Here is a 21,803-nt window from a genome sequence, read left to right as displayed (position 1 = left end):
AAAAAAAGGAGGGTGGTGTGTGCCATTCCCGGGAGAGGGATGAGAGCAGCACGCTGCTGCCACGGGGCCGTCCCCAGGCTGCTGCTTCCCTGCGGGGCTGGGGAAGGCACACGGGTGCCAGTGCAGGGACTTGCCTCCGAGGCGGCAGGTGACAGTGACACTTATCAGGCCATACTTTGCTGCAAATATCCTCTTTCTGGTTATTTCACGGGAGCAGCGGTAACAATGGTACGTCACCCCACCTGTAAAGAGCGTGCTTTTCCCAACACGCATGCAATGCCTACAGATAGAGCTATGTGTGCTTGGTTTCCCTTCCCCTGGGGGCTCCCCCAGCATCAGCGCAGGGTCCCCCATGGCTCTCCCGGCCGGGGATCAGGATGGACTGGGAAAATTCCCACACTGGGTGCCAGTCTCGTGCCTGGAAAAGCAATCCCACCCTTGCTACCAAGCCATACAATGGGAAGGAGATCACTGAGGAGGCTGGTGCTGCTGCGTTGAGCAGTGGTGCTGAATTTTGCCGAGCAGAAAAGATTTGGCAGCGCAGGCTGCCTTTCTGAGCTCGCTCACGTGAAGCTTTCCCCTCAGTACCCATGAATAGCTCTTTCTGGAAAAGGACCGATGCCTAAATCCAGCAGCTGGGCTCTCAGGGCAGCTGATGCTGGGTTTATGGCAGCAGGGACGTGCTGCCTTGCGTGCAGGGGCTGCCTCACAGCTGGAGGGGTCACCCCGTCCCTGCTCTCCGCTGGCCTTAACGGCCCAGGATGCGGCTGACTTGGAGGGAGAGGGACGGAGACAAGCCTGGCTCAGCCTTCTGCTGTCGGCATAACCGACGCCGCATCTTTTGTAACAGAAGTTCCCCAAAGTGCTTCGTAGTGACATTAGGTATTGGCAAAAGAATGAGAAAATCATTCTCCCTCTGGTTAATAGGCTTTGGTTGCATCAACTTGTTCCCTCTTGATATCAAATTTACTAACTTTCATACATGAGTACACAACACTGCAAAAAGGTAAGCGGGCAAAACCTCTATTAAAAAATACCTTCCCTGAAGGACAGAAAAGTACGTCACCACCTTGTCAAGAGCAGGACGTTTTTGTACCTGACTTACTGTAGCACATGCATTGGGTGTAAACTTACATCCCTGAGCTGGCTGCTTTAGCTGAGAGGAGGAAACGTTTCTTCAGGCTTTATGTCCCCACAATTAATAATAATATTTCACTGTACCAGCACAACACAATTTTGCTCATTTTGTAGAGACCACAGGGTGACTGGTTCTTAATCGTCATACCGACTCTTACGTTGGACTTTGGAGTGTGTTACAATTAATCAAGTGCAAAAAGTGCCCTTGGTGGCAAGTTACTTAATATAATCCATTGCATTTTTTAAAAATAAACAAACCCCAAAACCCAAAAAAGTATTCCCTAAGTCTTGGTCATTTTAAATTACTTTCTTCTGAAACCAGGGGAAATAGCAGAACAGCAATTTTTTTGGTCAGTGGCTCCAAGATGAAGCCTCCAGCCAAATATTAAATGCTCCATCATCAGTCCAAGTCAACTATTTATTTCCCCCAATAATGACCTATTTATACCACGAATATGAAACAATAATTTAAGTTCTGTGTGTTCTGGGCCATGTGTGTGCCTAAGTTCTTCAGGCGACAAGGTTATAGAGGACATTAATCCAGGATTTCCAGTATCCAAGCCCTGGATGAAGACAGAGTGCCTGCATATGTGAAGGACTGATACCTGTGAATTTGTGCCCAAGCCTGTAAAGAGTAAGACCAGTAGAAGCTGCGGAGTTAAATACGATACGATGTCTGTTTTAACAGAGAACTGGACAAGCTGATACTCGATACTAACTTTTAACCGTGAGTAGCTGTAACTTTGGCTAAGATGGTAAAATGTGTGCTACAAACTAACAAAAGAAATCAGCTGCTAAATGCAAATATCAGGAAGAAATCAAAATATTAACATTTCCCACAGATCGATCTATTCAGGAGCATATCTAAATGTGTTCTGTTTTTCTTTCTTTGAACAAGAGGCATAAGCTGGAAAAGGCATTACTTTTCAGGGGTCTCAAAACTGCATGTGCTATTACAGCAGACATCGCGGGGCCGGCTGTTGGCAGCATATTAGGACACTTTGTTCTGGAGATTGTCCGGGAGGTTTTGTTTTGCTTTTAATTGTCTCTACAGAGAAGGGAAAGCCTCTGCAGAGGCTTTAACACAGCATCTCTGCTGCCTATTAATTCCCGAGATCTTGCTAACTAGCTTTGTTTCCTCTTTAGAGCTCGGCGCTCTCTTTTGCCAGAGCATGAAGCTATGTATGCGCAACGTTTGTCACTTGGTTAAAGCCAGCATTTCCCTACTGCCACAGACAAGGCCATCCTTTATTGGCTGCAGAACAAGATAACGGACTTAATCTTCCCAGTAACACGTGAGTTTTCATGTATCACTTTAATCTGCGAAACACTGGGGCTGAGTGTACCGTCACATGCCGATTTTACTTTTCTATGAGCGAGTGACTCCCGGGCTCAATGATGGATTGTTTGCTCGCTTTTAACAACAGTCAAGATGGTGAATGCCCCGGGGTGATAGACAGTGTGCAATGGGAACGGCAGCAAATCTGATGGCCCAGTTCAAGTTCACCTGACAAAGCTGAAGCAGTCTGCAAGCAGCATTTGAGAAAGGATTATTCACACTAGCATTATATTTTTGAATGCATTTTTCTTCCTGCGCAGCTGCCCAGCTCCCCAACACTGAAGGTTTATGCACCATAATAAAGAGATTTAATTTTTTTTTTTCTTCTCTTGCTTCTCCCTCTTTACACCTAGTTCTAATCGGTCAGTGAAGTGATGGGGCATGTTTCCAAACAACTCGGCACAAACATCACCTAGAAAACAATAGCATTGCTAAAAAGTGGGAACAAAAGCCTAAAAATCTCTGCTGGCTGCAGAAACAAAAGCAGATGGTTTTGTTAAAGCTAACTCTCTGTTGGGGACCCATCTTTTCATGGAAGTCTGATGCTGTGTTCCCCTTCTCATCAGGAAAATCTTCCCAAAGAAACGATCCCAGCCTTTCAGCTCAGGGGCAGTGGGACATCAAGGCTTTGGAGGAGAAGAGGAGAATTTGAAATGAAGGCAGCTTTTCACTGCTGATGGAGCGGGAAAGCTACCTACCATTTTTCAAATGAAGAGCCCTGTAATACAAGTGGGTGCGCACACACATACTCTGGAGGTGCTGGCATGGTCTTGCAAGAGTAAAATCTAAGCTTCATCATAGTTTCTTTTGGCTGGAAAGGCAGCAACAAACTTTAGCTCCAGTCCTGTGTCTTATTCCAGTAGTATGTGGCACCGTTGAGGGGAATAGGTATAACTGTTGCTTGAACTTTCCCAGAGGTAGCTTTTCTGCCTGCCTGTTAGGCTAGTAACACTGGGAAAGATGTGCTGGAAGAATTTCCTTCTCCTGTGGAACAGAAAATCAGCTGCAACCTGTAGATGCAAAGATACACCCTCTGTTTTTAATCAAAATTTGCAATGCATCCCTGACAGAGGCTGAAACAAGCATCCTCCTGGAAGCCCATGCAGGTTAATTGCCCATTGGAAATGAAGGTGGAAGCCCACTCATCCTGGCCAGGTAACTCATTAAAAGTCTGTCCGCAGTAGATGTAAAATGGACAGCTGAACTTTTTAGGACTAAAATGCATTAGTTAGCCTACTTGATTTGAAAATGCTTTTTTAATCATAGCCTGAACTTGGGTAATATTGCCAATAGTTTTTTGGTTTCATTTGTTTTTTCAACCAAACACTCCAGTTGGCTTAATTCAGCATTGAAGGGGCGCAGCATTTTGTGTGAGGAGCTTCCATCCCCTGTTTTTTACAGCTGTTTTCTTTACAGCGCATGTATACATTATCTGATCATGCCAGCAGGTTTGACTCTTTTCAGCTAACCAGCCTGTGCAGGGGAAAAAGAAAAAAAGACTTCAGCTGTTCAGCTAGAATTCATGAAGTTGGGAGGGCACTGCTTTCCTCTACGTGCTTCTGAAATTTGCTGTGACAGAGTAAGTCTAGCAGTTGGATCTCTTGGAGATGCATGAGTGCTTATCAGTATGTGAATTGCTGTAGGTGTCCAAGAAGGTCACATGAATTAACTGCAAGCTTTACTTCAAAAAAACCCCAACAACAACAACAAAACCCCCACAAAAGATTGTTTCGTAAAAAGTAAAAGGCTGCAGCTGCCTCTAACCCAGGCAGGCGCTACTGAAGCATGTGGCCAGCGTATGTGCCACGGGCTGTTCAGTCCTGGTGTTAAAAATCAGAGGGTCTCTGAATATGTTCAATAACAACCACAAACAGTAACAAAAATACTGTTGAAACGCTGGAGTTAAAGACCTAAGTTGCAGCTGTTTGCATGTGCAATAGTAAAGCGTGTTCCTAGCACAGGCGGAGTCGTCAAGATCCCCCCCCATCGTGTAGGTACAAGTTTAGTCTTTGCCTCTACGAGTGGAGTGGGGTGGGAGGAGCAGAGTCTAGGTGTGGGCTGTTGGTAGAGGCAGGGTGTTAATATATCAGTTAAGTATTATCGGACGTCTGTTTTACTTTCATAAATGTATTTTCTGGGATGTGCCAGAAAAGCAGCAGGTTGGTAGCTCTGCAGGCAGTACCTCCACCAGCACTGAGGCACAACCCATCGGACGCATCATCCTTGCTGCTGGCAGCAAACTGCAAGCCTCCTTTTGTCTGCTTCTGTCGGGGATTCGGCTGAGGAAGGCACCTCTCATTCCCAAACACCTTCCACCTCACAGGCCTGTGAGGCTGATGACAGAGGCTCAAAGGGAGGGCGTGCTTTGCCTGCCTAGTTGGAACCAAAACCGGCACTGAGGCTGCTTACTCTGTGCTTGTCAGATGCTGGACTCCCCCCAGAACCGCTCCTTCGTACAAGCGGCTACACTCACGTCCAGTGAGATTATCTGTGGGAATTAGTTACGGAATTGGTCACCAAATCTGCGGTGCTCACAATTTCATTACAGGCAGAAGAGATGTGCCATCCTTAAGTGAGAACTGTTCTCTTGGGAAAGTCTTCTGAGAGTTTGTTAAGTGTAGCAGTCCTCAATTATTCATGTAAAGCAAATCTTGGTTCAAGAACACTATTTTTTCCTTGCAGAGCTTTCTTGGTTGTTACAGGCAAAACCATATTTCCATCTGTTTAAATGTTGTGTGGTCACGTATGCACATACACACCTCTGAAAAAAACTGTTACTTTTTAAGCAAACCAAAACATTACCATTTGTTCCCTGAAGCATTTATACAAGTTTTTGAAAATTTTACAGATGGCTGAAATACAACTCTCTGCTTCTGTCTCACTCTATTTCACATTTCATTTCCAAAGAGCAGATGGTGCCCATTGCCCTTATTGGGTCTGAATGGATTAGAAGTTTATACAGTCTTGTAGTACACCTCTAGCTGAATATGGGAGGTTGTTTTCTTACTCTTCTTATGTTGTGCTATTAATTCTTACAGATGGTTGTAACAAGATGAGATTCAGACAGTACACAAGATGGTAACATGGTATTACCAGCCCGGATGCAAAGACCAGAACTTGCCAAACTCATGCAGGTAATGATTGACCCAACTCACGTGGCTATTGTTTCAGCAGCTCAGCAGCTCTCACAAAGACAATATGCTCCTAAAGATGTGTAGTGTAAAGTTACTGTCCAGCTTATGGGTCATTCTTTTTGTGACTGTCTTCTGCAAGTCTACACAGGCAGCTCTACTGAGGGTCTTGTTAAAGAAAGGCAGCGACAGATATCATTGCACTCCACGTGTTGATTATTAAAGAAGTAATAAATTCCTTTCTTACCGAAGTTGGAGTGTGAAACATCTTTGCTATTAAGAGAATGAATCTGGGGGTCTGTGAGGTAGATGAGGCCCTTCCCGTTACCTGTCACCCAACCTGTAGAAGAAAAGATACATCTTGCTATCGAACACCACAGCTTTTGTATTATCGTACTCAGGACTGTCTGCCTGGCACAGCCCACACACTGTGAATGTCCCTTCAGTGATTCCCAGTTTGCATCTAAGTCAGCAAAAGCAGACCCCTAAGAGGTACATAATGAATATTTAATGAAATTAATATCCCAAAGATAGCCATGTGCTGAAGTTTGAGTCTGAAAGGTTTTATCCTTGGCTCTTAACCAAAGAGCTCAATTCTCCATTAGTTGAACAGGGGACCTTTTTTCAGGCTTGCCAATTTTAGGAAGGAGGAAGTGTGACACAACCCACTGCCTCTTTTAACAATTCTCCTTTAGATGGTTCCAGAAGACACGTCCTTGCAGACTGGCTTTAGCCTAATCGCATGCAGGCCACTCCATGGCACAAAGCTGTGGCATACCTGGGAGCGTCCAGCTTACGTGCTTTTGCTGTGATGCAGTGGAGAACAAGAACACTGCTCAAGGCAAAAACATACCTACACATCCCTCCCTCACTTTATGTCATTTAGAGACAGTACGCCCTTTATATAGCATATTCTGCAACATGAGAGGACACACAAGAAATGAGGTTTGCTGTAATACAAACCTTGCAGATCAACAACAACGTCTGTTCCATTGGAGAACTCATAGGAGAAATGGCCGTAGGCCAGACCGTACTCTGTGGCTTTATACTCATTCTTCACTACCTTCGTGTTATTGGACAGCTTCACAAACTCCCCAAGGATGTAGGGCTCCACACTCACACACCCTTTTATAGTTCTGTCTTCCAGTATCTGAAAAGAAAGTGTTAATGACAGTCATGTGAGCAGAAATGTGAAAACAAGGATGCTAAAGCTCCTCTAACTGAAGTCTTGTTTTTTCCTTCTACAACTTTCCATCGTAAGATAGTTGGAAAAAGTCTCCATGTTAACCCACGGCTCATTCAAAACACAGGCTCACATTTAACTAGAACAAAAGGTGAAACAAGATCCAACACAAAATCAGCCTGACAGGCCAAACTCCACGAGCAACGAATTCTACAACTGTCTAGTTTGTCCAGCAAATCTGAAGCTTCTTTCAGGAGACTATGTCTAAAGAATAAGCTAGAAAGCTAGAAAACATTTGGCTAAACCTGCACCTTCTTCAGTGTGTAAATAACCAGTGGGAGGTTTTGAGAGTTGTTTTAGTCATTTCTATGTTCAGAGACTTGTAAGTACTCATGCCAGACTCTCATTAGGTCTTATTAGCGAGTGGCATAGTGCCAGATCTAGTGCCAGAATGGCTAACAGAAATAGCGATATGCACAGCATACTATCATATACCTACTCATAACAAAACAGTGAATTCAGCTCTGTACTGTAGAGGGTAGCTCTCCCTATTTGAAACACAGGTCAAATTGAAAGTTAAGCATACGAATACAGAAAAGATCCTTTACTTTCCCGCTGTGGGCTGGATGACAGCTTTAACCTCTGTGCCAGGTCACCCAAATGAGGCTCCTGCCTCTAACAATCAGGCTGCGTGCTGGCACAGCAGGGCCATTTGCCTCGTGGCTTTGCACGCTGTCCTCACAACCATCATGCAGAAGAAAGAGGGTAGAAGCAAGAGCTGTCCTGGCTACAGTTATGTGAAACACATAAGGCCAGTGTGATCTGTGCATTAAGACTTGAGGGCATGTCTAATGCAGCTTCCTCAGACTCCATGTGTTTGGAACTGAGTGGGCAAACAAGCATCTCCCATGACCAAAAGCGGCTGTTGCATTGGTTGAGTTGTGGGAGGTTTTGTTGTTTAAAAAGACTAACCCCAAAGTGCTTTTTCTTGAAACTTTTAGCTTCAAGCTCCTTTTTTTTTTCAACCCGCTCAAGAGAGAGTAATTCTGGTGACTTTGCTGGCCCTTTCTTCCAGGTTCTCTCAGATAACTCCACATCCCAGCCAGCTCTCAGCCACTTAGTTCTTGTGGCTCTCAGCAGTCCATCTCTGAGGCTGGACCCTTGGGAAAATGCACCTCATTGAGAGGTGGTTGATGGAACCATGGTCTCGCTGAAGCTCATGGCCCTGCCAATTCCACCAGCCTTTCTTCACCCATCCACGTACACTTGGCTTCAGGGAAGGCACAGGCATTTCCTTCTCATGACTGAGTACAGCCCACACAGATGGAGAGAGAGATACTGGTTGTCCTGTCAGGGACAATCAGAAAAGGAGCAGGCTGTAGGGCACTGGATCAAAGGTGAGGTTGTGTCAACAAGTTAATTGAACTGTGGTTTAAAGGTGTCCGTGGTCTACAGGTGTCCTATTCTATGCTAAAGGGTTGTTATTCAGGAAAAGAGCTTTTTGTGATAGCCATTTGAAGGATGATGGAGCTGCCAGTGTGATATGGCCATGAAAAATGCAGGTCTCACTAAGGGTAAGGATTCCTATTGTGTCCGCAAAAGGCGTGGAGGAGTCTCAGGGGAACACTGTACAGTTCTGATCATCAGTATTTAAGAAATGGGAGTTCAAAGTAGAGCAGGCTCAGGGCTTTACAGGTGACCAGGGCAAGAGAAACCTGTATCTTGATGTGACACGAAAACAGGCTTGGCTTCCCCAGCCTAGAAAACACAGGCTACAAGGGGATGTTTTTGCTACTCCTTCCTTAAGCCTAGGCCTCAAAGAAGTTGTGAGAAAGACAGTAAATATAAATTCACTACTTTTAGGTTAGAAAATAGCAGAAGTTTCCAGACATCAAGAAAGCAGCTCTAGAATGATTTCTTATCGGAAGCAATGAAGGTTAAAACACTAAACACTACACAACTGCTTTTAAGATAGGGCTTAAAGAGTATAAAAAGGGATTATGCAGTGTTGTTGCCTGTGGTATCAGGGCACTGGACCTTATGGACCTCGTGGAGTCACTGGGAGGTCCTTTCCACTCCTGTCTTCCTGAAATTCAGCATCGTGCAGAAAAGGCCTCAAAGTTGTCCGGCAGCAAATCAACTTGCCTGCAAGAACCTCACTTGCTGGGTTCTAGTGAGGTTTAGATGTTTTTGTGGTGCTTAAAACGGGTCACTTTGCTGTTCAGATTTCATAACTACCCCTGAAAACAGATGTCCATATACTGTTAGATGATACAAGGCTGGGTAACTCCTGGGCTTTCTAGCAGTACGTGACATGTTTTCTGCCAGTGCACCCACAAACTTGTAGCTCTGCCAGTAGGTGTCTTCTGTCCTGAAATGAACAACTGCAGCTACCAGATAAGAGCACATGAATGATACCATGTCATCTCGAGGTAGCCTAACTGCTAGCGTTTTAAAATAAAAATTGACTTAAGACACTCTTCCCATCAATTCCTTTGTATTGCTTAAAGACAGTTCTTACCAGGAGTACTGCAGATGGGATATAAAAGATTTGGGTAGGGACCTTTTGCTCATACAGCCTTTTGTTGAATTCTGTCACGTAGTACTGGGCAGTCATTTGCCGTTCCACATCACTGAAATGATGAAGAAGTCCTTTTTCTTCTTTATATTCTTTCCCAACATACCTAAACAAGAAGAGAAGTGTTGTAGTCAGATTTGCAGCAGACTGCACTTGAGAAGCCCTAATTGGGATACAGAAACATCACTACAAAGCAGACCTTGGCTGTACAGAAGCAAAGCCAGCTGTTAGTGCTGCATTTAAAATGGTAGTTATTAAAGTTGGGGTTTTATTCTTTTATAGCTCTTACATGCATAAAATGCTGTACTGATCAATCAAATCCTAGGATGGTGGTTTCATAACACCGCAATGTTTAAAGCCAACTCTTCTTGACTCTGAAGGGAGACTCGACTCAGAGGTACTTAAAATACTGTTCTTAACCCATAATAATTCATAAGCTATTTCAAATAACAATCCTAAATCTGCAACTAGCAGTTAGCAGAGTTCTCCTGGTGCAGAGGCCTTTATGAGGCAAAGAGATGATTTTAATCCTGCTTTCAGAGCAGATGCATCCACTGCATAAACCTGCTGCTAAAATTAAAGCAAAGCAACTGCATCACCTTTTTGCCTATAGGTATTGTGATCTATCTATCTATCTATCTATATTGCTAATTCTCTAATGCAAAGCTAGAAGTCAAATAAAAAGGAAGCAACATTTAAGCTCCCATGAGATTACCCCAGCACAGACAAAGGTGAAATCAGGCCTAAGAGTTGTCATGAGCAAATGAACACTAACATGGCTGTTAGAAGACAAGCCTGAAGTAGCTTTTTCTTCCCAGAAATTAAGTAGAGAGTTACATGGAGCAATGGAAAAGATTGCCAAAATGCCCAAGAGATTTGGGAAAGCCATAAAACATTCTTGCTACAGACTATCAGTCAAAATCTAACCAAATGTAAACTAGGTTGAAACAGACTAATGAAACAATCTTCTCCCACTGTGACTATGATTTCTGTAGTTGTCCAAGTAAAAACTTGTACTGTCTGCTGAAAATACTTGATAAAAGCTACTGTCTAACAAGGCACTGGACTAGCTGAATCTTAGGTGTAAGTGTAAGACTAATCTACCAGACAGTTTTCATTCACATTTACACAGAAGTAGCACTGATAAACATTTTGTTTCAGAAATTGGTCAATACCTTCCCAGGCTTTCTTCTTGGTGCAGAAAGTGTATCCAAAATGCATTTCTCTGTTTGCCTTCCTTTGCCACGTTCAGGTAGTCCCCAATGAATACAGCTGTTTCTTGGCCTGTCCAGAGGCCTGATTTCTTTGAGTATTTTAATAGAAGAGCAGCTACAAAAACAAAACACCACAAATAGAATGGACAACTCCACAGGACTGCTCTAAGCCTTTGCTGAGGGATGAAATAACCAGCACCCAGGAGATAAGATATCCAAGCTTCTCTGAAAGCAAAGTACAGGGCTATAAAATATATGGTAAGAGGTATCTAGGTGCAGAATTGGATATTTTACATGAAGGACAAAAAAATTGCTAAATGGGCTTGTGACATGCAAGATGGGATGAGCCCTAAGTGGGTTTTACTTGATGAGCTCAGTGAAGCAGCCTATAGTGGTGTTACTCTTAGCTTCTGTATTTCTAAGTGTATTGATCAAGTGTCTGCATATTAAGGTATGGCTGTTATTTATGATTAACTTAATAATCACTACCTTAAATACACAGTTTGCAGGGATGAAACGTGGAATATAAATGGGCAACAAAACCAGAGACTCAAGTAATGGGGTAGAAAGGGCTTGGTGAACTGGCACAGAGAGTTCAAGCAGCCTTGGTTACCTCTTGCATGAAGGGATTGAAGCAGTAGGGACTGAGTGGGCTCGGAGATGGAGCCCATTTCCATGAAGCTGTGACTGATGTGCAAATGGGTACAAAGGAATAGGAGAAAATGGTTCGAGGGAGTGTTCCGCCATTGCTAAAATTCTCATCCAAAACCTCATAAAACAATGAAAAATTAAGTCCTAATAAATGATGACTAAAATGTTGTGTTAAAAAGCCTGAGTCAGGACTGTTCTCTGTGGGAGTACCTATTGCTGCGTGAAAATGCCCATCGCTGTGTGGAAACTTACAGTATGCATTACAAAGCTGGTTAGACTTAAAAATTCCAGTAGGCATCAGTCTCTGGACAAGCCAATTATGTTCTACCCCTGCCAGAAGCTGCATGTAATCATTGTCCCTTAGAAATCGAGCGTCAAGGATTTCTTCCTTCGTTCTCCCAGGCATGAAGACAAAACCACTTCCCTTTGGGTTCAGAAATGGACCTTCAGGGGAACTCTTGGGCATCTGTGCTGATTTGTACCATGAACTCAGAGATGAACTGGATTGTCTCTTGCTGCTCACCACGTCCTGAGACTTTTCTTCATCTTCTTCAGTAGTGGCACAGTCAAAGTGCTTGGTTGTGGGTATCTTTCCACCCAGGGGGAAAGCTGTTGGTGCACCAGGAGTTGACTGATGCTTTGGAACAGACACCGTAGGATTATTGTTTACTAAGTCTCCAATACTGATGAGATCAAATTCAGTGTCATCTATTGTTTCTGCTTGGGCGTCAACTTCAGGCACTTTGAGAGATCCATTTCCCACCACAGCAGACTTCCCTAGCCGGTCACTTGCAGAGGAGTCACTGGCCATTTTCAGCTCGATGCTCATTGATAGTACAGAAGCAGCCCCATTTGTGGGGGGACGTGCCTCAAAGGAGGGATCCTCTGTGCTATCCGCAGTTTCTCCTCCTGGCTGGACCCACACAACCTGGCTCTGGTGCCGGGACGCTGGGGGCCCACCGTTGCCCTCCCTGCCACTCTCCTTGGCCCTGCAGCCCAGCTCCGCCTGGGAGGAAGACTTCTCCTCCTCCTCCTCCAGCCTGGTAGGAACAGAGTGAGGGGTGGAGAAGGAAGGAACCACGTTGTTCGCCTCCCCTGCTTTCTTTTCTGAACAGTTCTTTCCACGGTGTCTTCCCTCCTGCAGCTCTTCTCTGCAAAGAGACACCTTCTCTACCAGCCTCCCAGCTAGAGGCGTGTCTGCCTCTAAGGAAGGCTGAGGAGATCTCCAACAGCTACGTCGAGGCTCTCGAGGAGAAGGATGCCAGGCTCTGGGAGGCAATGAGCTCAAGTATGCAGCTTGACCATTTTCATCAGATTCTGTTGTGCAACATTGCTCCTCTGCTGAGCCCTTTTCCTGTTGCTGCTCTTCCCTGGGACACCCTTTGCTGCTATTACAGTTTAGTTCCTCCCAGCTGGATGAGTAACTTGATTTTGACAGCTTGCACCAAGAGCTGTCTGAAGTAGTGGTCTGACTCCTGTTTTGCCATCTGCCAAAAACTCCGCTTTCATCATTTGTTTCTGTTTCTAATGGCTCAATTTCCTCATTGAAGGAAATTTTCATCACATCAGAGACAATGTCTTTATTTCTCTGGCCACTGAGTCTCTCTGAGCTACTCCCTGCTTTTGGTGAAGTCAGCATTTTTGCAGCGCCTTTCCTCTGGTACACTATTTCTTCAGTAGTACACACAGTGTCTATGTTTTTGGTTTCTGTTCTTAAGGTTGTGATACAAGCTCCCACTTGGGTTTCTCCTGGTGTGGTTTTATGAATCCTGCAAGTATTTTCAAACACTTCACACACTGACAGATGATGCTGAGAATGCATGGCAAGGATTTTCTCAAAGTTGGCTTCCCCTTGCAGGATAGGTGTTTCTACTATGCCTTTATAACTGTCTGGAACATAAGACCTGGCATCAGAATTAGGGAAGCTTTCCACTTGCAGGTGCTTCTTCACAGATGTGATCAGAGACATGATCTCTTTGGCAAGCATTCCTTTCTCTTCCTCTTCTGTAAATGAAGTGCTGTATGAATGCAGTTTTCCCATGGCTTCTCTACATAGTTGACTCACCTCATGGAGTTTCTCACTCTCCCCATAGAGCCATCGATGCACAGTTGTGAGGCAGAAAGCAGCTTTAATAAAACTGTGGAGCTCCTGCTTGCTGGTGATGGGACTCTTATCGTTCTTGGTGAGGAGGCCAATCTCAAAGGACTCTTTGGCTTCGGACAAGTAGAACTTTCTCTTTTCTGGGGGGCAGTCCTTGGAGTGACTATAGGACAGCAAACACACCCCACGGATGTTCTGGGAGGGGATGAAAGAGGAGTGAAGGAGTTAAAAACCTGGACCTCTGTCAGAGATAAAAAAAGGGTGGATAAAATACGTTTCCTTCCCTTACACAATTGGTAGGAAATGTCAGCTCTAACTGCCTGCTGCTGTGTTTCCTGGAGGAAATAACCTTGCTCTTTTTCCTTTGAAATATAGCTACAGTTAAAGGAGAAGCAGCACTTCCAGATGGGCTTGAAAGCCCATCCTTGCTCTGTGGACAAATACTGCTTTCCACCCATCTGCTTAGCTTCTGACTGGAGTTCAGAGCAACATATAGCATCATACCCACAACACAGACACAATACCCTGTATGATGCAATGTTTGAAAGCCAGGTTAGAGCCAAATTTAATAGCCTGGACTCTTCAAATAACACTTTCAGAATGAAGACTAATACTTACCACAGCTGTGAGGACAAACAACGGGGTGTACTGGCTGTAGGCTGCTGCTAGTTTGCAGGCCTCAGCAGCTGATAATAAGCGATGACTGAACTCTCGGAGAAGGTTCTAGCAAAACAAAAAAAAAATACAAGAGGGAAAACATCATCTCAAAGGCTTTCTTTCCAAAGAGGTGGGTCTACCTGGTAAGCAACCCTGTTAGATTGAAGCAAGGCAGCTTGGGATTTATTTCTTGTTTGTTGTAGGTTCCCTGAGCTGTCCGAGACCTTTGAGTCTTGACAGAATGGACCATCATATCTTAAAAACAGCCAGGTCTCTTTCTGCAGGAGACTTTTTGCTCAGGTTTACCACTGATATGTCACTTTTTGACCCTATAAATATTCTATATATTACACAGACATACACACTCTGTAAATACTCTTAATGTTTCTTTTTTCCTGAAGCAAGGCATCCTTCCATCTAGGTGCTAATGAATTTTTTTACCAGGAATGAATGGAAGTTTCTTCAGCCCTCTCAGCACAGGAGAGGAACTGGAGGAAGAACAAAGTGTGGGTGAATTTGGGACAACAACATACAGTCCATATGAAGAATCTACACGCACAAATATCAAACCAAGTCTTACCAGGTCAATCTCAGCATTGGTTTTAAAACGTATGTAATCCTTCTCGTTCATGGAAGCTAAGATGTCTGCCATAATACCCAAGGAAGTAGCAATTCCCTGAAAAAGAAATGGAAAATTATCGTAGTGTTTTTCTCCTTGTATTTTGAATTTTACTGCTTACAATAAAGGAGGTTCTGTGTAGAACATAGGGGGAAAAAATCAAACCAAACAAACAAGATCCAAAGAGAAGCACTGCTAAGAAATTCAGAGACGTCATCTTGGTAGGGTTTTATTAATTTCAACTTGCAGAAAGAATAGCCTGGTGGATACATATGAGTTTACATGAGTGGCAGCTATCCCTATTACCACTAATTCTAGGTTTCAACTTAAACAGCACTGCATTTTCCTTAGCACTGCATTTTCCCAAGGTGCTATTTGTGACAATGAAAGTGAAGTCTCATAATATCACCAAAAGTTACATTAAGCCCTTGGCTAATCACATCTGAAATAAGACTCAATCTGTTTTACTGTCGTTTTTCAGAAAAGACCACAGAAAACCAAAAATTATGTTTAAGAACTGGCCACTTGATCCCAGTCTTTCTAAAAAATCTAGGGTGAAGATGTCTAGAGAGATGATAGATGTAATAAATGCTCATCACACATAGCCCAAGAAAACAAGCATCTTTTTAACACACCTCCCTAGCTTACTGCACAGTTTAAAAACCAAATAAACAGAGTTGGACAAAAGTCAAGAGTTCTTGGTGTTGATATAATTGGTTTTTTTCTGGTAATTTGTAATTGGTTCTACAGAATCAATTAGAAAATAAGACATGAACATGTAGCATATAGATCTATCAACTTGTTAATTGTGTCTCTCTCTGGAAGATTTGATTGATACATGCTAGCTAAGGGTCTGCCCAGCTAAACAGTTAAGAATGCTGGGAATTATCTAGATGCTATCCACAAAATTCACTACACATCTTTGCTCCCATAGGAATGTTCTGAGCTTGAGGTCAAGCTTTAAGGTATGGCATAGGAGAGGTGACGAGGTCTGGTTTTGTGGTATATCTTATGCCGCGGTACAATTACAAAACCTCTTAAAGCATCACCCTAGGACTTGCAAGACTTAGGTTCACATTCCTGTTTAGCTATGGATACATGGTGTGACCGTTGCTTCATCTACAGTGGGAAGATTAGCATGGCCAAGCCTCACAAAGGTGCTAAAAGACAGATACGGTAGCTGTTGCAAGGTGTTCAGATACTGCAGTGCTGGGGAACACCCATCACCCACAACAGATAGTGTAGCACAGCTCAGCAAATAAACATGCTTGGTTACCAGAAAAAAAAAAAAAAAGAGCCTTAGTCCTAATAAATAAATAAAATCTATGGCTGCATTCTGGAATTAGTCTGTCCTTGTCAGAGGCACCTGTGACGTCCTAGGTGATAGTTCACTTCAGATGATTCTGCTTAATGAAAACTATTACTTTTCTTCCCCTTCAGGAAAAAAGGTGTCTCTGAAAGTCTGTGTATGCATGCGGAAACAACGTGCAATACAGACTTTGGCTAGAATATTTGTCCTGCACGTTAACCTTGTCTCAGGTGCGTAACTGAAACATTGCTAAAAGACTTTTCTGAAGTAAACAAAAGCTTATCTGGAATGATTATTAGATTGGCAAGGATATCCAGGGTGAAAAGGAAATACTACCTTTTTATCTGGTTGAGGAAGTTTGAAATATCCCACAACTGAAGCCCAAATCAACTCTGCTGCCTCATACCACATCCCTGAAATAAATCAGAAAAACAGTCATTAAGCAGATTACTGCTACAGATGGCTTTCAATAGTTTATTTTACACCTCCTTGAGTCAGGAGCCCTCAAAACAGTATAAAACCATACCATGGCGTTTTTTGCTTTGGTGACACTGTACATTTATTGGTTTCCTTTAGCTTTTGGCTGTGCATAAACACACATTTTATTCTCATAAAGGACTTCAGCTCAACAGTCATGGAAGACGAAAGGTCACATAAAAAACATAAAATTAGGCTGTTGGCCTCAAGAACCAAGCTCCGAATACAGAAGCCCATCATGCTGAAAACCAAGGATTTTCTTGTCTTGAGAGAGGAAATTACTGTGATATACCTGTGATAAACTACTACATGCCTTTGGGAACAGCGAATTTGGGAAAAGCGTTAGCAAACACAGAGTAGCACCGGGGAAAAAGGGAACAACATTTCAGAATGCTCCTCAACTTCCAGTAAGATTAGTAATAAAATGGTAATTTCTAAAATGTGTTTGCCTGGTACATGGCTCTAGGTCTTTGCTGCAAATAAATGTGTGTACAGCTTATCTTCCATGGCTGTGGTATGGGCATCAGGCAGGTGTTCTACACAAGCTAAAACTCTGACATATGCCAAATGTACCATTTTAAAGCCTGACTGCAAAGAAAAAAAAAATAGGGGAAAATCTTGAGCAGACATTTATAGAAAAAAGCCTTACCAAGCTTTTGCAGAATCTGTCCTCTGATTTGTAAGCAGACTGACTGAACAAGAATCCTATCACTTTCCTTAGCATATCGCCAGGTACCTGCAGAAAAGAGTGAAAAAACGCAGTAGAGAATGAAAAATGTTGCTGTCATTTTAAGCCTCTGAGGGTAACTTAAATCCCAGTAAATTGACAGGATTCTCCCCATTGAATTCAGCCGGTTTGAGTCAGATAGATGACAAAGTGACAGTGCATTAAAGAATATAAGTAGACAGCTATATGGTGACAGCTTGAGTGACAGCTATATAGAGCATAAAAACAATCTAAGAAGTGAAAAGTACCTCTATTCTGTGAAGTAACAAAAAGTCATTGTGTATCACCATTGTACAGAGTTCCACTAAAAACCAGTCAAAAGGATTAATATGGAATATCTTTGTTGTCACCAGTATATATAGCAGAGCAAAATACTTTTATCCATTGGCAAAACATGTTTTTTTTTCAGATATCAGTATCTCATGAAGATGAAAACAAAAGTTTTCTTGTTAACACAGTATGATTACTTACACGAAGTCTTTTGTTATCAAATCTGTACTGGATTTCAGAATAGAATATGAAATAAAATCACTAAGCTTTCATAAGTATTGTGAACATTTCACTGCAATTCTCAGCACAAAGTATCTATTCAACAACACATCTTCAATGCTGAACAAAGAAGTACTATCACTGAATATTATGGAAAATAATCTTAAAGAAAAGCATAATCCCAAGAGAGATGAAATGCAGTGTTTTGCACAGCCAGTTCTACTTCAGTAGTGATAACTGGTATTTTGTTAAAAGCCCTCTGCATGAAGACCCTTCTTGTACGAGAAATTCAGCTTCACATGAAAAACAAACCAACAAAACCCAGAACAGGCTTCTTAAATTTCTAAGTTTCATGGTTGTAGAGAAACCTGAATGTATTGACTAAATAAACCCTGAAAGCTAAGAAAATGTAGAACAGATATAAAACCCTAAAATATATTGTCTCAAAAAAGTAACTAAATAATAATTATGGATGTCTGTCAAAATTAATGAATTCTTACCATTAGAAATACTACATATCCCTCTAGATCTGAAACAAGTCACACGACCAGCAGTATAATCATGTGACAGAAAGGGGAAAAAAAAAAGTAATTTCTACAAACATTATCATGCATTAAGGAATAGTCCCATTTTTACAGTTCTGCACGTCTATCCAGTGATAGAAGAAACTGCTGTAAGAACCAGGACTCACTCTCTCTTTCTTGACCCCAAAAGGTACTAAATAATTACACTGCAGTCTGCTACAGGTCTAGAATAAAGTAGTCATTTAGTTCGTAGGTTCAGTGAGACTTTGGAGGATAAGCATTACTCTAACAATCTGGATTTTTGGGGGGCAGGGAATTATCTTAGTTTTCTAGATCAGTCAATTGCTTGAAATTGGTCCACATTTTAAAATTCTCTAGGCAAAGAAATTTGTAGGAAGGCTGTCAGTCCAGAATATTTTCCCACCCAATTGAAGGATGAATTACGGAAATTTCAAAACGAAGTTGCATTTTCCACATTTTAGCAAAGAATGGTGAAAAAAAGAGAAACGTGATGTAAGGAGTCATTACTGAGGTCAGACTGGTTGTATTTGAAGCTTGTGTGACTGTTAAAATTAGTATCAAAAACCCCACCAAAATAGCAAATATGCAACTGGAAAAGAAATATATAGGTACCTGTTGCTCCATTGTCACTAATAAGGCTGCTTAGGATATATTCAGCTTTTAAAAGTTTACCTGATTAAAAAAATAAAAGATAAGGAAATGAATATAAAAATGTATCATGTGGCATGAAGTGAACAAAAATATTCATCAGTGAAACCGCTGCAAATCGAACTCTTCCTCCCAGCACTGTCAGTGTGTCCACACTTAGACTAAACTTTCTAATTAAGTATGCACCGCAGATGCTACCTCATGCTCAGAAATCTCTTTGACATAGGCTATTTCACATATACAACAAATATTGCAGAAAATGCTGATGAGGCAACTGCTTCTAGCCAGACACTTGCTTCAGAAAATCTCATTGAGAAGCTGTATATTTAACCTGATACATCCTGATATCACCTGCACATAGATTTGTTGCTGCCAATAGTCATAAATGTACATGTGCTACATTTTGTAATATGTGCTTGCACAGTAAGATGAAATTACATATATATCTGTTTTACTTAACACACTATACATTCCTGGAAGACTGCTTAACCTTAAAATGTGAGAAAGTCTTCATCGAGTCAAGCTCTGGTATTTCTGTTGAATTTCTGTGCATGCTGTCTACATTCTACAATGTGGCTTCAGTAAACTGACCGCAAGGATAAAACAACAGATACCTCTCCTTTATGGGGAAAGCTGAGGCTGTGCATTGTTTTTAGAGTAAACCCAACCCCCCTGGCATAGGCAGGTGACTCCAGGCACTCTTTTCTGACTCTGCTCCTTCCCATGCCTTGGGCTGCTGCAGGATTCAGAGCAGGGGAGGTGGCAACAAGACTGGGGTCGGCACTGAGCTGCTGCCCACCCCCAGCTGGGATTCCCTGCTCTTATTTCTCTTCCAGAAGAAAGCAGTCTATCCTGCTTCCTTCAGCAACAGAGCTGCTGGTTTCCATCCCAAGGAAACAAGGGTTTTGGAAACCCATTTTGGTCTCACTGGGGAGTTCACTAGGAGGGAAAGCTCTGCAGATGCACCTCAAAGCCAGCTGACTTGAAATCCCAGCACAGAAAGCATAGCTGCAGGCTACGCTGCCTCCCTGTCACCCTCTACCTAGCTTTTAAGAACCTTCTTAAGTACTGAACTTATAGCCAAAAAATATATAGAAAGGATGCAGGCTGCAATGCAAAGTGGGGATTCTGCCTTTCGGCCTCCTGTTATATGGCTCAGAGGTTTTGCCGCATGGCCGGAGTCTCCCATGGCAGGCTTTATGGGCTGCAGGAGACGCCTTAAGGTCTAATTTGATCATCTTGATTCATGTTGAACCCTGCTTTTTGTCTCAATTGTCCAGCTGAATTCAAGAAGGCTGCTCCAGCCAGTGAAGCAGTGTAAGTGTTGGCTGAACTAGCCCATCAATTGGAGTGTGCCAATACCCAGACACCATGGCAATGGGAGCATGAGAAGCCCACAGCCACAGATAAAAACAGCTATGCAGGGAACTTATAGTTCTCTTTTCTGCAAATAAACATTCCTTAGCTGGGTTTTTCAGAGCAGGTTTGTCTGGCTTTGTTTTCTTCTCCCCAATATGACAGTGGGAAGATACATTAAAAATCCTTCAGGTGTTGCCCACATGATAGGAATGGTGGAATTTATTTTGGTTTTAATCAGTTTATCCTCAAGGATTGTAAGCTGCATTGTTTGCATAGTCAAGTGGTCCCACTGGAAAAAAACAAAAAACAAACAAACAAAAAAAAAGCAGCTGGGACAGTACAGAGAAAATGCTGGGATTCTAATTTACTTTTTAAAGGCCCTTGGTCAGAAGTATAGCAATTCAGATATCCCTGTTTGAAACCAGCAGGGAAGATTTGTTAAGGAACAAAAGCTCCAATTAGTGTTTTCCACACCCTTTCACAATTTTCTCTCCTGCTTTTGGCTCTGAAACCCTTTATACCAGCCCCTTTGTGCTAGTGAGAGGAGCTGGGAGGGCTCAAGGGGGCTGGGAGTGGGCTGTGCGTTTGAAAAGATGGCACCGGGGCCGTAAGCATGTCATCCCCAGCACGGGACAAAGTATCTTCTTCAAAGTCAAGTAGTTCCTAATTGGGCTTGAGCTGAGAAAATGGAGCAGTACCTGTGTTGACAGAGAGGCGAGCCTGGCGGATGAGCACCTGAGGACTGATTGGCGTGGTGGGCTGCAGCTTGTGCAGACCCTTGGCAATCCGAAGAAGTTTGCTGGAGGCATCAATCCAATAGAGGAACCGGTCAATCAGGAACACAATAGCAGCTGCCGTTACGCAGTCCTTGACCATGATGGAGGCTTTCAAAAAAAACTGAAAAGAACACCAGTGCTATGGAGCTGCCTTGGAGAAACTCACCTCGTACAGGCTCACCGAACTGACTAGAGAAAATAATCAGCTTTAGTCACTCTCTGCCTAACGATGCTGCCTATATGCCATTTCAAAACAGATGGGATATCCTTAGTTATTTGCTATAAAGTGGCTACACAGTTTTTGCAGCAAGTGAAGTACTGAACATTACAAGAAGCAAATATTCACTAGCAATTAAAAGGCTGTCTCAAAATTTCTACCCATCTGTTAATCTCTATGTTCCTAGGCATTTATATAACATATATTTATATAAAAATAAGCCTTTGTGGCAGTGATCAGATAGGATTTATTATAACCTGTAATTATGACAGGTCCTGATCACATTTTCATTTTAAGATAGGAAGGTTCCAGCTGTTTATTTTGTTTGAGCCATAGATATCATTCCTGAATTTTTTTTTGGTCTTTCTAATTGTTGTTTAGTATTTGGAACTGCATAATCTGGTGGTCTCTTAATGAATTTAAATCACGCCTGACAGATTACTTGCAGCAATAACAATTAGTTTAAAAGGAGGACGTGAGTCTGGAAAGACTGGAAATGGTAACTACAGCCATTGTCCCAGATGGAGCTCAAGCCATCCACTCTTTTGTACACCACAAACAAGCAAACAGGCCAGGAGTCTGACGTTTTTCCCCTGCAGGTCATTTTTACTGACTACTAAGTCTGTATGAACTCTATTGGATTCCC

The 21,803-nt window shown here is 42.7% G+C and overlaps 1 protein-coding gene across 1 annotated transcript in view; it reads right to left on the bottom strand.

Annotated features, from left to right (window-relative positions):
• Positions 1-5,693: 5,693 nt before the first annotated feature.
• Positions 5,694-21,803, bottom strand: part of ALPK1 (alpha kinase 1) — a 30,869-nt gene continuing 14,759 nt past the window's right edge. The window contains exons 3-13 of the mRNA XM_049814974.1: positions 20,863-21,061; positions 18,770-18,829; positions 17,046-17,132; positions 16,256-16,332; positions 14,572-14,667; positions 13,953-14,057; positions 11,486-13,529; positions 10,544-10,697; positions 9,312-9,474; positions 6,571-6,757; positions 5,694-5,947 (exon numbers count right to left, since the gene is read on the bottom strand). Of these exons, the coding sequence (XP_049670931.1) occupies positions 5,751-5,947; positions 6,571-6,757; positions 9,312-9,474; positions 10,544-10,697; positions 11,486-13,529; positions 13,953-14,057; positions 14,572-14,667; positions 16,256-16,332; positions 17,046-17,132; positions 18,770-18,829; positions 20,863-21,061 (3,369 nt within the window). The 3' untranslated portion in view covers positions 5,694-5,750. The remainder of the gene's footprint in view (positions 5,948-6,570; positions 6,758-9,311; positions 9,475-10,543; positions 10,698-11,485; positions 13,530-13,952; positions 14,058-14,571; positions 14,668-16,255; positions 16,333-17,045; positions 17,133-18,769; positions 18,830-20,862; positions 21,062-21,803) is intronic.

The sequence above is a fragment of the Accipiter gentilis genome, chromosome 12 (genome assembly GCF_929443795.1).
Source record: "Accipiter gentilis chromosome 12, bAccGen1.1, whole genome shotgun sequence".
Lineage (NCBI taxonomy): Eukaryota > Metazoa > Chordata > Aves > Accipitriformes > Accipitridae > Astur > Astur gentilis.
This window is presented reverse-complemented; position numbering and strand designations above follow the sequence as displayed.